General features: G+C 41.9%; 1 protein-coding gene across 4 annotated transcripts in view; it reads left to right on the forward strand.

Annotated features, from left to right (window-relative positions):
* Positions 1–14,846, forward strand: part of CDK15 (cyclin dependent kinase 15) — a 43,167-nt gene that overhangs the window by 3,223 nt on the left and 25,098 nt on the right. For 3 of the 4 annotated variants that reach the window (XR_007204731.1, XR_007204732.1, XM_048309202.1), the window contains exons 4-8: positions 2,268–2,362; positions 3,150–3,212; positions 5,206–5,329; positions 5,904–6,024; positions 10,679–10,772. Coding sequence is in view for 2 of the 4 variants with exons in the window: in XM_048309202.1 (XP_048165159.1) it covers positions 2,268–2,362; positions 3,150–3,212; positions 5,206–5,329; positions 5,904–6,024; positions 10,679–10,772 (497 nt within the window). In the remaining 2 variants the exon portion in view is untranslated. The remainder of the gene's footprint in view (positions 1–2,267; positions 2,363–3,149; positions 3,213–5,205; positions 5,330–5,903; positions 6,025–10,678; positions 10,773–14,846) is intronic. The other variant, XM_048309203.1, reaches the window with a different exon arrangement.

Raw genomic sequence — 14,846 nt, forward strand, 5'->3', positions numbered from 1 at the left:
AAGATCAGCACCCCTTTAACATGCTCTACTGGACAGGCTGAGAGTCTTAACTTCATTCATTATGTGAGAAAACAAGGGTGATCCTATGAAGGGTCTGCTTTAAATAGGTCTTTTGTGTACTGCTGAGCTTTGCAGCATCTGACACCTCAAATTTACAATGTAAGTCAGTAGCAAAAACAAAGCACAAGATTTATTAACGCAGCGCATTCTCTGCTATCCTGGAGGAATGCGCTCCCCTGACAAAGAGACGCTTCACCCCAGGAAGTCCCGCAGAGACAAAATGCGTTTAAAGCTCGGTTCTGGCAGTAGCACCTGACATCCCAGCAGGGGGTTGTAGAAGCAACAAAGTGAGGAGCAGTTCCCAGAAGCCTGATTAAGGCACAGGCAGTGAATCCTCCATTTTACTATGGACCCTCTGTGCTGCTCATCTGGAGCAATAGCTCCAGTCATATGGAATTTTTGTGGTGTCACAGAGTCAGGTTATCATGTTCTGTAGCAGATGGGCTCTAGCCAGAGTATCTTTACTAGGTTCATAGAATTTTAGGTGCAGTGTGGAGCATGTTTAAGGTCCATACTGCTGTGCACTGGGAACACAGTGGTGGTAGCTAAATGGACTAGCATCAGCAGTAGAGGCAGTTTAGCTGCAGCAGCACCAAGCTCTGTGCAAGAACTGCTTTGCAATCTGCTTTTCCAGCAGTTGTTCTGAATCAGGCCATCCTTACTGCTCAGTAGTCTGAGTACTGACATAGGCTTGGGCTACAGCTGTGTCATACAGAGTAACTCTGGCAGTAGGGCTTTTGAAATCAGGTGAAATTGTTATGATTGCAAAAGGCAAAGTGCTAATCCGGTATAAATTTGCTTTGCCAGCATGAAACTCTTCAAACATCTTTTTCAGATTGTTTGAAAACCAAAAAAGCAGCTTTTAATTGTGACCAAAACTCTACCTCCCACAGCTGGCCCATGCTCTGTATTGTGTGCTAATTCAGCTGAAACAAGATCCTACGCCCATGCCTTATTTGAATGAAATTTGTAGGACTGCATGGTCTGACAGCAAACTAATTTGGTTTTAATCAGCGGGAGAAAAGTGGATCTGGAACAGCTCTGAGGATATTCTGCAATGTCAAAAGCTGAACTAAAATCTGGGGTCAGGGACATCTGGTTTTTTGGGCTTTGGGGCTACTGTCTGTGAACAGCTGGCTCAGATTCTGCAGTTGTGCCAGTGACCTACAGGCAAAGTAATCCCAGCTTCACCTCTTCCCCACATTCCTCCTCTGTACAGAGTTACTGCAATATTGTCACACACCTAAGGTAGCAAATGATGAAGCTGTGCACCCTCTTCTCCCGTGGAGAGTGTCTGCTGAGAAGCTCCTTTCAGGAGTGTGCTGGCTGGAACCTGCTGTAACATAACAAACCCAACGCACAGCCAAAAGGATCAGAAGGCTGCAGCTTTTGTCTTAGCATAAGTCAGTGCTCTGTGGTCTATATGGGGCCAGAGATGCTTCCATGTGCTGCCCCCTCCATCACCACAGCCCATGTGCTGAGGCTTGGCAAAGGCGTGTCAGGACCTAAGGACCAGGGCCACAGAGTTGCGATGGTGCTTTTGCATAGTTAGGCTGAAAGAAAAGCTTGCCAAAGTTTTATAAATACAAACAACTTAGTATTCACTCAGTAACTTCCTCCTCTCTGTTCTTAAGAGTTTTTAACCAGAGACAGTAACCAATATGCACAGAACTAAATTCAGAATTTAGCTTATATCTACAGTGATTTCTTTTTGTAGATTTTTGCTCTGTGGTTGTGAAGCCAGAAACTGGTAGAACTCAGCTTTTCCCAGAAGTCTCTCGTAAGGGCCATGCTGAGGGCACACACCAGGACGTGGATGGGAGAAGTATGAGAAGCTCAGTGACAGGCTGGAAGCTGCTTCATTCTGGCTCTGGGAGCTCCCAGGTCCTTCCTCTCAGCATTTACCTTGAAGAAATTACTTCTCAACTTATAAACTGACACCTGGGAACTATGAACTGCTATTTCTGACAGAGGCAAGATCCCACCTCTGAGAGAAGGATGGGTTCCTGCCAAGCCTGGAGCACTGATGCTTGCTTCTCTATGGAGCTGTTCCATCCTCCTTCAGACTCAGTAGCTGCCACTTCTTACAGAACTTCCAAGTCTGGACTATTACTCCCCAGTTTTTTATTTTCACTGCCTTGTTTTGTGCACAATCTCCTTCCACTTCCAGCAGCAGTAAAGTTGATCTGCCTTTTGTGTTTTCCCAGCTTCTCTTCTCAAGTGTTTGAAACATGCCAACATCGTACTGCTTCATGACATTATCCAGACCAAGGAGACACTAACATTTGTCTTTGAGTATGTGGTGAGTTGATGTTTTTCTAGCTTCCTGTGGAGCCAGTACTGGGAAGTACTGGGAAGTGGCTGCAGAATGAATTTACTGCACTATGAGAAATCTACAAAGAAACGAGTTGTAACGCTTTAGTGCAATGATTGATTTTCCTTCTTGATCTCCTGCTTTCCAGCCACACAGCCTTACTCTTTTCTTTCTGTATGTGCGACAGCTGTATGCAAAAATGATTCCATGTCTTGTGTCTACTGGGGTGGCAGACATTATTTACCTCCATTTCTGCCTTGCCAACACAATAAAAGTACTGTTTTTTAGCCACAGCGAGGATAGGAAATAATGATATGAGCTCACATCCCAGCTGGGGTTAGATTTGGCACTGACCCCAGTGGCTCACCATGACCAAGCTGTGGATTGCTCTCATGGGGAGACCAGGATACATATAAAATTCTCCATACGAGTCTTGCTACTTCTCTTGCTTTTGCTGATAGTCAAGCAAATTATAAAGAAAATACAGAAGCTACGTCTTCTTATTGCAGCTTTATGATTAGTTCTGGCACAAGTATGAATTCTGTTAACCAGCAGCTTCAGGTTATAAATGCTGGGGTGTGATAACAGGTCAGCCAGGTCCCTGATGTGACCCAGAACTTAAGCACATCTTGTGTGCTGCATCAGACCAGCTGTCCACCAAGGTGAGATAGGCACCTTTGTAGCAGTTGCATATTTTCCCATTTACAGAAGAGGCATTGTTGGTAGAGGCATTTTACAGCAGTAGCTTTGCCTCAAGTTCTTCTCTTCTATTTAGCACACAGATCTAGCACAGTACATGGGCCAGCATCCTGGAGGACTCCATTATTGCAATGTTATGGTGAGTTCCTTAAGAGACTCGTATCCCTTAAGGCACGAGGAAGTGTTATTTTCTATTATGTATGGTCACTGTAAATTACTTACTAATATTTATTTGTTACATATATGACAAAAACTTTGGAGAAAATCTGCCTTTGGTGATGTAACAAGCTCCCTCAGTCTCCAAGCCTTTTTTCAGTTAATCCCTCTTCCTATTTTCTGCAAGCAGACATTCAGCTTTTGTGAACAATGACATCTTGTGGCAAGGAAACCTATCTCTACACAAATTTGTATTCTCTTATTGCTACACCACATTATTCATCTCTCTAATTAAAAACACTCAAATCTCACTCTCTCTTCATTTGGAACTATCTTCATATTTGCAGTCGTATAAGTCCCTTGTGTTTCTACCATAGCTTTTGAGATTGGTTGACTGGATCTGAGCACAGATGAACATGTACCCTTACTTTATAGATTGATGTTATAATAGTCTCCTGCTCTCCTTTTTATGCATCTTCACATTTAATTAACTTTCAGGACTGCTGCTGCACACTGGTTTAAGATTTCAGTGCAGATGTCCTCAGTGAATGCCTGCATCCTTTTCCTGAGCAACTTCAGTTAATTTATCTTACAGCTGTCAACAATAACTTTGTGTGTTATCAAACTGACTATTCATCTGGCTTTATCAGATCTCTCTGAAGTTCCTCACTGTCACTTCTTATCACAACTAATCTAAATACTTCTGTCATCTTCAAATGTTGCCACCTTGTTCACATCTTTTTCCAGATAGTTGTTAAGCAACACCAATTCTAATGAAGTTTCTTGGGACCTCAGATTTTAAACATCCTTAAAGCTCAGATACATCTGAGATGCAGTGTAGCAGTTTTGGCACAGATCTCAAGGGCTCTGCTACCAGACGTGCTCATAAAGCACATGGAGCACATGGCTGTAATATGTACTCACTGGCATTTCTGTGAGTAAACACTAGCCAGCTGCTCTGCTTTCCTGCCCAGAATCCTCACTGTCAGCAGGAACTGAACTACAAAATTATTTACTGCTCCTTTAGGAGGGTCATCTAGCTTGCTTCATTTTTGCTGGCAAATGCTGTTTGATTTTCCTGAGTGATTCTTATGAAATATGATATAAGTATGCAGAATGTTACAGGGACACTTTTCTGGTACAAAAATGACCTATGGGTGTCACTGTTTTTCCTCCTCTTCAGATTAAATTTCTGGTGAAAAATATCTTTTCTCTGGTGAAGTCTTATTACTTTTGCTGTGTTTTGTTTCTATCCACTGTCCAACTTCATACCTTGTTTCAGCTCAGCTTATATTACCCCAGACTTGTTTAGACTACCATGATGGTCGGAGTTAGGTATTTATTTCTTGGCTTCCTTTCTTGCTTATTTTTTTGCTTGCTTGCTTACTTCGTTCATCATATTGTATTTGCTGTATTTTTAATATCAGGTCCTCATGTTTTCTCCCAGTTTGAAGCCAACAGTTCCCATTGCTGGGTCAGTCAGTTCCCTGCTCCACTGGTGGCATGTGCAGTGGCCATGGAATGCAGTCAGCTGGTGCCATGTGGCTCAAGGGGGCAAACCTTCAGCTCCTTAGGCTTTCATTTTGTTTGGCTGTGTGTCTTTGTCTTGAGCACTGCAATCAACACAGCTGCTGTTCTGAAATCTGGGTCTGTGTTTTGGCAAGCTGACCTTGCTCCTGCAATCAACAGTCCATTTCTAAAGAAAAGTTAAATTTCCAGAACATGCATTTACAGACCGCAGTTAAACTGCCCTCCTGGCCAAATGTTCCACCCTGAAAACCTCAGAAAGCTGCAGGGCAGTCATAACCCATCACAGTTTTCTCCTCCTCAGCCAGCTCTACTCATTTTTGGGATTTTTACTGGTTTCTTACTTGCTTTGTCTCTGCTTTGTTCCAGGGTTCTCCTGAAGTTTAGAATTAATGTATCAATGCAAAGTCACACAAAATCATTTCAGTTTTTTTGTTGGCTTTTTCCAGCTCTTCATGTTCCAGCTTTTGCGTGGCCTGGCTTACATCCACCAACAACACATTCTTCACCGTGATCTGAAACCCCAGAACTTGCTCATCAGTTGCCGTGGTGAGCTCAAATTAGCTGACTTTGGTGAGTCACAGTTTGGATACTGCTGTGTATCTGTTCAGACCAAAGCTGTAGCATGCATATAGATCTGTATCCACAGCCAATTAAGGCAGAGAAGCATAACCTTTCCTTGAACTTCAGGAAACGATTTCTGTGGTCAGTCCAGCTTTTCTTGCATTTATACTGATAGGTGCAGGGATTAACCTCATTTAAGTCAGAGCAGTTACTGCCATGTAAAACTAGTTCAAGAGAACAAAGAATCAACCCCTCTCTGTTCAGAAAATAATGTAATGTGTAGAGTCCACAGCAATGTGTGACCTGAAAAGCTTTCTTGGCATTGGTTTGGGATAGCTGCTTCAGTCTCAAATGGTAAAGCCCTGCAAAACACCTAGGCAAAAAAGCCTATTGCTTGATCTGATCCACCCCAGAGGTATACTCCAGAAACACTTTGTCAATTGCTTGTAAGCTGCATTGAGATTACTTGTGTTTAAAGAGAAAATAATGTCCTGTTGCCAATTATTATCATCTATGCACTGTACAGGTAGAAGGACTGTCCTAACACAGCAGTTTTGTTGGTTTGTTGGGGCTTTTTTTGCAGGCCTTGCTCGTGCCCAGTCCATCCCCAGACAGACATACTCCTCTGAAGTTGTGACACTCTGGTACCGTCCTCCTGATGTGCTGCTTGGAGCTACAGCTTATTCTTCTGATATAGATATCTGGTACTGACCAATATCAAAGCATCTGGGGTTCCCTGGGAAAAATAATTTTTATCTGAATTAAATTACATCAGCCAAAGTTACAGTAGATATGGTTATAAGTAGAGGAATTAACACCTGTGAGCAGAAAATGTGTGAGCAGTGTGGAGTTTTGTAGAAGTTTCATAGAGGGTTCATAGAAGTTTTTGGGAATGGTGTCAATACAGCTCAGCTACAGATCTTCTGCTGATACCCGTCCCACCAGGACTTACTTGTAACTACTGCAGAGTCAAAGGCCAGGAAAGGGTAGGAGTGCAGCAGGCTGAAGAATGTGCAAGAGGGCTGGCTGAGTTTACAAACCGCAAAGCTCCAGGTTTTCACAGGCTGTATCTCCCTCCAGAGGTCTGCAGCTTATCAGACACTCCAGTGACCTAAGTCTGGAGGGTAGGTCAGGGAAACGGAAGTTTTTAGATTGTTTACTTCCCTAGGACTGCTGCTAATTTAATTATTTAAAGACTTCTCTAAGGAGGAAAACCTTGCTAAAATTCTAATGGCTTCCAGCTGCTAAGCCAGTCTAAATAGTCCTGTCTACTACCCCCACTACCTGTCATCTTTCCCTCCAGACAGTCTTTCAGAAATGTCTGCTGAGTTTGAAGAAGATGCCTGCCTAGCAGATTAGAGGGCTTGTATCAGGCATAAGCCTGTTGGTTTTTTTCCCTGGAAGCTGACCCCTGTCCAAAGCCAGCTATGCACAGAAAGTGTGTCGTTTCTGCCTATGCAAAACCAACATCCCCACTGCATAACTCTGCTCTGGTGTAATGAATAGCAACATAGGAGTGGTGTAGAAAGATCCCAGCTCTAACAGCACAGTGCTCTCCATCCCACTGAACTACATCCACACTGTAGGCACCTTTGTTATAACGCCACCTTATAATAACAACATTCAAAGTGTTTGCCCTAAAGAAAGATGTCACGCTGAGAGAATAGAGAGTACTTCAGTGAGCTCTATTCAGTAACTTCCTCTAACAAGAGTCATTTATTATCTTGATGTACACTGCATTTAAGTTGAATTTTTGTCTATTAGGAAATAATGTGAATTCACACAGATGTTACTTGTCTATTGGGAAGAAAGGAAAAAAAACCCTATGTCTTTTGGATGCTGCAATTTACATGAAGGCAGGTCAGAATGCCCTTGGTAATGGCATGAGACAGTGGGTGTCAAAGCCTTGGTTTAAAGAAACCAATTATAACAAAATAAAACATTATGGCAATTCATGCATAGTGTGCTTGAGCAGCAATACTGTCAGTGGGAGGCACATGGGAAGTGAATGAGGCCTTGAATAGATGAAGAAAGAGATATAGAGGGAGACTCAGTCACTCTTGGACTAACTAGAAAAGCTGCTTTAATCTCTCTGTATCTCTTTTCTCTCTCTTTCTCCCCTCACTATCTCTTCAGGACTTTAGAAGATTCAATTAAGGGATTTCAGGGAGATTACATTGCATATCAGAAGGACTTTTTTTTCCTTTTTTTGAAAAACACCAAGTGCTTTATGCACAGCCACATTAGTGGCTGCAAACATCATGAGTGCCTTCAGATATCTTCTTTTCAGTCAGGCTTTCCTTGTATAATCTGCCATTTAAAAAAAAGAGAGGAAAAAACCCCACAGTGATCTTCCCTGGTAGATTAATGTAGAATAAGAGTTCACATGCTGTCATTTAACATGGACCTGCCAGGCTCACTACGGCCTTCTCCTCAGCCTGGTTCACATGGCCTGCTATGCCAAACTGGGAGATACTGGCTAAGGGCTCCACTGTATAGACCAGGCTTGGTGATGAACAACAGGAAGGATATATGTCTGGTTAAATATAAAATTACCATCTCCTAGTGCCAAAAGCAACCCCCAAACATGGAGAGGGAACTCTGGGATGCCACAGAGATATCTTAGATCTTAATCCTGATGAAAACCTTTCCACTGTGTGATGCAGCACTGCAGACTGAGGACAAAGTGCAGTGTTCAAACCTTCCCCAGAGACTGCAGATAGATACAACTGTTCTGTCTGAATCAGCTCTGCTTATGCTCCCTGAATATCCCTATAATTTCTCCTACTACTTTAGCTGTCACTGTTTTGATTTGTGTGCATATCTGGCACTTGCTAAAGTATCATGTCTAGGCCTCTTCCCAAAAGACCCCTCCCTCTGCCCTATCTCTTCCCAAGGCAGTTTTATAGGACTGAGACCCTCTAATAAAATTACAGACTGGAAAGGGGTAAGAAGACTTGAAAAATTAATATTAGAGAGGAAAGAAGGAAAAAGGGGAAAAGCAAAACAACCCCAGGTCTAAATATTTAGAAATATTTAAAAGTAAATGCTTTTGAGTCATCCTCATTATCAGAAGGATCCTCATAATGTTGTCAGAGCAGTAACTGTAACTCTCAAAAGGAAAGCTGAGGCTTCTACTGCAAGGCTAATACAACTACCATTAGTTTCCAAACTTCATGCTCTTGCCAGTCTAATGGCCCTTCCTAGCTAGGATATCAGAATGCAAACTGTGGTAGAACATCATCATCACTTGTTTCAAAAACACAGAGAGCTGTTTCTCTTCCCCTACAAATCAAAAGTACCTAAACTGCTTTGACCATAAACAGTTGAACTTGTGCAATGCAACCAGCAGATTACAGCAGCCCCCGTGGTTGCAAAATAGGGTGAGCCATTTGGGCATGTACATCAGCTGTGAAAACAGTGTTGGTATGACACTGGTCTCAGTAGAATCTCTCTGTGGGCTCCGAAGTAGTCTGATGATGTGGTAGTGTAGTAAAAACACCAAAAACCTCTATGTCGCAAAAGCTGTGGATTAAGTTTCATGATGCCTGGACTCTGGAAGAGGAAATTAGACAAGCAAAGAAGCTCATCTCACAAGACCTGCCAAGGTTAGGGTACAGGAAGCTAAGGGAAAGTGCAGCAGAGATGTTTATGAAAACAGTGTTACATATGGATCTGCAAACAGGCTTGGCACCACCTGGTGTGCAAGGATGACCAAAATAAATACCGCAGATGAGTCGCACGCCAGGGTTTCAACTGACCACAGCCAGGTGGGAAAAGCAACTACAGTATTGCAAAAACAAGGTGCAAGGGGTAACACAGGAGTACAGATGACCAGAAGAGATTACCAGTTATTGCTCAGCAAGTGAAAATACTTTCAGAGCCTGTTAGACAAAGCTGGGTTTTCAAGAGTTGAGCTTAAAGGACTGAAGTATGATATAACCAAAGAAGAATGAGACTGAAACCTGGAAAGTTGCAATGGGACTTAGTGAAAAGACAGAAAACCTAGGAAAAAAATTGAAGAAAATGATTAAAAAGTAAATGAGTGGAGTTTTACACCATACAGTAAGAGATGGGAATAGTTGCAAATAGGCAAGTCTACCTTGATCACAGCTATTTCATCATTATTGCCATGAGGACTAATCCACCTTAGTAAAATGAAGCAATTTTGAGGGTGTTGGGGTTTTTTTTAAGCTGGCTGGTTTGTTTTGGTGCAAGTGCAGAGCAGGGGATGACATCAAAATAAGAATATTTTAACTTGCTGTTATGACTAGGTTCTTTATGCTACGAAATCTTGCCTTCAGCTTTCCAAGGAAGAGCTAATTGCTTCTGAAGGAAAATGGCTATAGTAGTGCCTCTGGGTTCTTTCTGCGTCTAATATATCCTTCAAGCCAATGAAGTGTGTAGTAGTTCCCTGTTTATCTTTCCTTTTCTTAGTGCTCCAATTTTGCACCCTTTTCTCATGGAGAGTAACCTCATACTCCACAGGCTTCTGCCATGACCCTTTTTTCAGGTAGTTTGTAACAGGATTAATGGACAGAGACCTGAAACAAGTTGTTTGGTACTGGAAAAAAAAGACAGTTCTTAGTGGGTTTATTTTCCAAGGATATCACCTGTCTTGTCTTGCTGGTGAAAAGTGAATTTTTTTTTTTAGTGGGTGGTGCTGATGAGAAAGAGGAGATGGGAACAGACTTGTATGGAACCTTGACTGCTTCGGGTTTTTTCTGAAATCCTGGAGGCATGTGAATGTAACTTATCTTTGCTCTGCTCCCATCCTAATTGACTTGTGAGCTTTTCAATTCAAGTGATTCAGTCTGCAGGACTAGGATGAGATTAATGATACTACATAAAACTTGCAACATGGGCCAGTTGCAGTGCTTAGAACATGCTGCAAGATCAGGGCTGTACAAGATGATCCTTCCCAAAGGAAACCTTCCTGACTTTCTACAATCAGTAGGGGTTTTTATAATGCAAGATCCTTCCTACCATCATAATATAAAGGTATTACCAGTCTTCACTGAAGCCTCTATTTATTTACATATATACAGACACCCCACATCCTGCCTTGCTTCACACACATTCTCACTAGATGACCTGAGGTGGGTGTACAATACTGACACATCAGACTGGTACTTTTGAGACTTGACATGCAAGATACATATATATATATATGTATATATATATATACATATACATATATATAGGATTTACAGCTTATATCAGTATTTCTGCATTTACAAATCAGAATTTCTAAATTTCCATTACAACAATTACCTCTTCCTCTCTCCCTGCCCATCCTAACAATCATATTATATATGTCATTTATGTGAATGAGTTAATACCTTGGGTTTCTTGCAGGAGTGCAGGCTGTATATTTGTGGAAATGATCCAGGGTCAGCCAATATTTGCAGCAACTTCTGGTACTCATGAACAGCTGGAGAAGATCTGGGCGGTGAGTAAAATACACCCTGAAATGGAAGAGAAAAAGAATCCATTAAAAAAATTAAGTAGCTGGCTGGAGCCAGCCTACTTAATTTTGAAGTCCTAAGCACAGGTCCTGTGAATAGCAAAAATAATTTGGTCTAATTTGCCAAGTTCATAGCAGACTTTGTAACCCATTTTATATTTGGCAACTTTCTTACAGACACAGGAGTAAATCAAATGACTTCCCTTTGATGTTTGTCATCTCATCAAAAATTTAAAGCCAATTAAAGTGACATCAAATTGAAGAAGGCATAAAAGGTGTGCAGGTACTGCAAATTCTGTTGCTTCTTTTAAAATACTTACTGTGAGATACGGCACACCACATTCTCACAAAGGAGTCTAACACTGCACCTGAACTACCTTGAAAATGGCAAGACCCTGAGGTTTGTCAGAGATCCTTCTTCATTTTAACTTGGAACATTTTGTATCATCCAGTTTATGGCTTTAGAGACTGATTTGGCATAATGGAAAGTGTGAAATTACTTTATAAAGGTAGCAGTGAGTGAGAGCAACATATTCAGTAGCTTCTTACATTGTTTTTTCTGCTGGGGAAACAGCAACACAGAGCCACATCCCTAGCACAGCTTGGTAGAAATGAGGCAGTCAGCAGCACTAACTGTGTTCCTGACCATTCTTGCTGTCCCTGGTACTGACTCAACAGCAAGGTCAACCTATGGATTCATATTAGGTCTTGTAGGTATCACTTGGTCTGTTCAGGCATATGGTGGGATTCTTGAGGCATCCTGAGCAGGGCCGGGAGTTGGACTCAATGATCCTTTTGGGTCCCTTCCAACTCAGCATATTCTGTGATTCTGTGATTCTTTGTCTGCCCTTTCACATCTCCTCCCAAGGATTTGCTCTTCTGCCTAGAGTTTTCCCAGACATGGGCTTTCAAAGGAGAAAGTACAGAGAAAATGAAATTCAGAAAATCATGAGAAATTACTTTATAGCCTTTAGACTGGGTAAGTCAGATTTTTCCTGCTTAACCCCTTTGTCCAGAAACACTCCTGCTTGGTAGGGTTTTCCTCTCTGCTTGTAACTAGGAATGTGATAAAAAGTCAGACAAGTGCATCCAGTTCTTAGACTTGAGTTCAGTCAATTTAAGTAAATGCTGAATTTCTCTTTCATAGAGAGTAGGGGAAAAAAAGAATTATTGGGGGGAAAAAAAATCCATACTTGGCTAATTAACAAGGTTCAAAGCCAGGGTATGGTCCAGTTTCTCAGAGTGTGAATGAAGGCTATCCTTACACTTATGTCTCTGAAATCTCTGGATACGTTTCCTGTGGTTTTGCATTAGAGGCTTATAGCACTACCATAATTTCTCTGGTATTACAACTAATTCCATGATTAATAGGATTTGTGCTATAGAAGGCAAAAACCCCCTTATTTAAAAATAATGATGAAGTTTAAAGAGCTATGAAGTAATTAGTGCTTTTCACAGGAGGTTTTATGATATTATACAGCCTGGAATGAGACTCTGTGTTAGACCAAGATTTCAAACCTCCTTAGAGGCTTTTGATGTCTAACTTGAGATATTTTGCCAAGTCTGAGGTTCAGAACGGGGATTCCTACTGTTTTCTAATAGTCAGTTCCTTTCATATACCAGTAGTAGAGGCACCCTGCACTGGTACAGAGACCATCAGCATTTGTGTGCATGAGTCTGTATCACCCAGCATGCTTATCTCCATGTAGGACTGTTGATTCAGACACCAAATAGATATAAGGCTGGAAAATCCCCATTCTGTGAAATGGATTTGTCATGTTGAATCAGCAGGACTGACTGGCTGTCATTTTACCAACAATTCTTCTAGAGGCAAGTGCCACCTAAAGCAGTCTCCATCCCCCATCTCTATCCCTGGCTGCTCACTGGTGCTCCCGTGTCATCTCTCACATGTGAGGCTACATGAACTGGGCACCCTGCAACTTTATTTTCTCCCTGGCTTACTCTAAATGAGAACAGCTCCTTTACCTGGCTCATCTTCTGGTTGCACAGACAGTAGCACTAATGACCACTGGTACTCATGAAGGCATGGCACGGGAGCAGGGCCAAATGGAAAGGGAAGGCTGGCAGTGTTGGATATGGAAATATGGCATGAGTGAATGTGAACTGCAGCGTCTCCAGTTTGCTCATGGCATGGAGAGCAAGCAAACCTGACAAACTTAAGATCTATCATTCAAATTTTAAGAGGCCAGACATAGGATTTGCATGCAAAAGCTCCATCTTATTGCTTAACATGCTGAGAAGGACATCATGTGGGCTGGATTAGTCTACAGAATGCCACCAGGGTGCTTCTGTTCCTGAGATGAACATGTGACAAGTGCCAAATGAATGACTACGAGGCTCCTCAATGTAAAATAAAACTTCCCAACAAAATTAAGCAAAATCAGCTAGGTTGATTCCTTCAGCTAAGCCATCACAGGAGAAGCAAGCAGTTAGAGGGCAGAGAAAAAGGACAATGATTTACACCAACTTAAAGCACTTGCTGAAATATAGACACTAAAAATGTTTTTGGCTGAAATTGTGTCTTCCCAAGTGGACTGAACTGACCTGCACCAAGACCTTTCACTATAGAGTGAAGTATGGAGAAGCTGCTTTGTTTTGTCTGATGGCATGGACCAGAGAGTTAACATTTAGATTTAGGGTGGATATTCAACAGGTAAAACAGTTGTCAGAGTAGAATTAATTTCAAATAAATACTTGTAACACATTGTCTGATTTGGCAAGGAATCTCTCTAAAGGTGAGAAAAAAGGTGGGGAAAAAAGACAATGGTGGGGAGGGGAGGGGTGGGGAGGGGAGGGGAGGGGAGAGGAGAGGAGAGGAGAGGAGAGGAGAGGAGAGGAGAGGAATCACTTGCCCTGTTACAGTGGAAAACAAAAAGAGATGCAAGTTTACAGATTGGAAAAGCATCTTTTGTAAAGAAAAGGCTCAGAAAATACAAATATAAATTCATATGGCATTCAGTGATTGGTGCTCTGAACACTTTTCATTCCTCAATGCAGTAAAATGTAATATTTGCTGAAATCCTTACGCAGAAAAGTATAAGCACACACAAATAACTATTTTCTTAAATTCTTCGCCAAAAGAAGCAGAATGCTGAGCTGACCCTGGTGAGTATGATTTTATTATGCACTGAAGGTTCCCAGTTTCCTCTGATGCCTGTAGAACTGATGTTTGACAGCTCACAAGAAACCTTGAAGAATGAGGGCCCACTGAGCAGGGCTTCCTGGAAAGCTAACAGGATAGCAGAAAGAGAGAAAATTCTGGATTCAAGTTCAAATTCCAACTCTCTCTTTCCTGTGCATACAGAGTTTTCTTTGGGCAGACCTGCCCTACTCACGTGATAAACACACACCAGTCAAGAAGGCATCCTCACCCAGGGCTGTCAAATTGCCGTTGGTGCGAGCCAACTTCCAACGTCCTCAGCTGGCTGAACATTGCAAGACACCTTCTCTTTAGGGAGCTTTCAAGCTTTCCAAAGATGATTTTACAGGTGATCAGAGACAAGGATCCTACCCTTTAGTCTTTGCTGTGGCAGGCTGAGTCCATAAGCAGTTTGGAAACATGGGCCACAGCAACCCGCTTTGCTCCAGAGGCCATTGTGCTAATGTGTGCCAGCAGTGAGATGCAGGCCCTGCTTGTGGCTGTCTTCTCCAGGTAGCTGCAATTGTCACAGCTGTTTCCCAGCAGTGAATGAGAAAAACAACCAACTAGCAGATGCTTTACAACTACAAACAGCTGGCTTTATATTTCTTCCTTTGTTAGTGTATTTTTTCACTGATGCCTGTTTTCTTGCAATCTTACTACAAATTTTTGTGAGACCAAGTTCCCCATATCATGTATCTCAGCTTACATTTTAAGGAACAGGAATTGTTTATTAAATGCAAAAGGTAACTAATGTGAGACAAATCTAGTGTTGGAGAACAGAAAGTGAATAAAAACCCTGAAACTTTTCATGTTAAAATTTCACTGTTTTTTAAGGAAACCTGATAATTCTGGGCATTGTCTGGATGAAAGCTTTGAATGCTTGGAGCTGGCAGTAC

Source organism: Corvus hawaiiensis, chromosome 7 (assembly GCF_020740725.1).
Source record: "Corvus hawaiiensis isolate bCorHaw1 chromosome 7, bCorHaw1.pri.cur, whole genome shotgun sequence".
In the NCBI taxonomy this organism is placed as follows: Eukaryota; Metazoa; Chordata; class Aves; order Passeriformes; family Corvidae; genus Corvus; species Corvus hawaiiensis.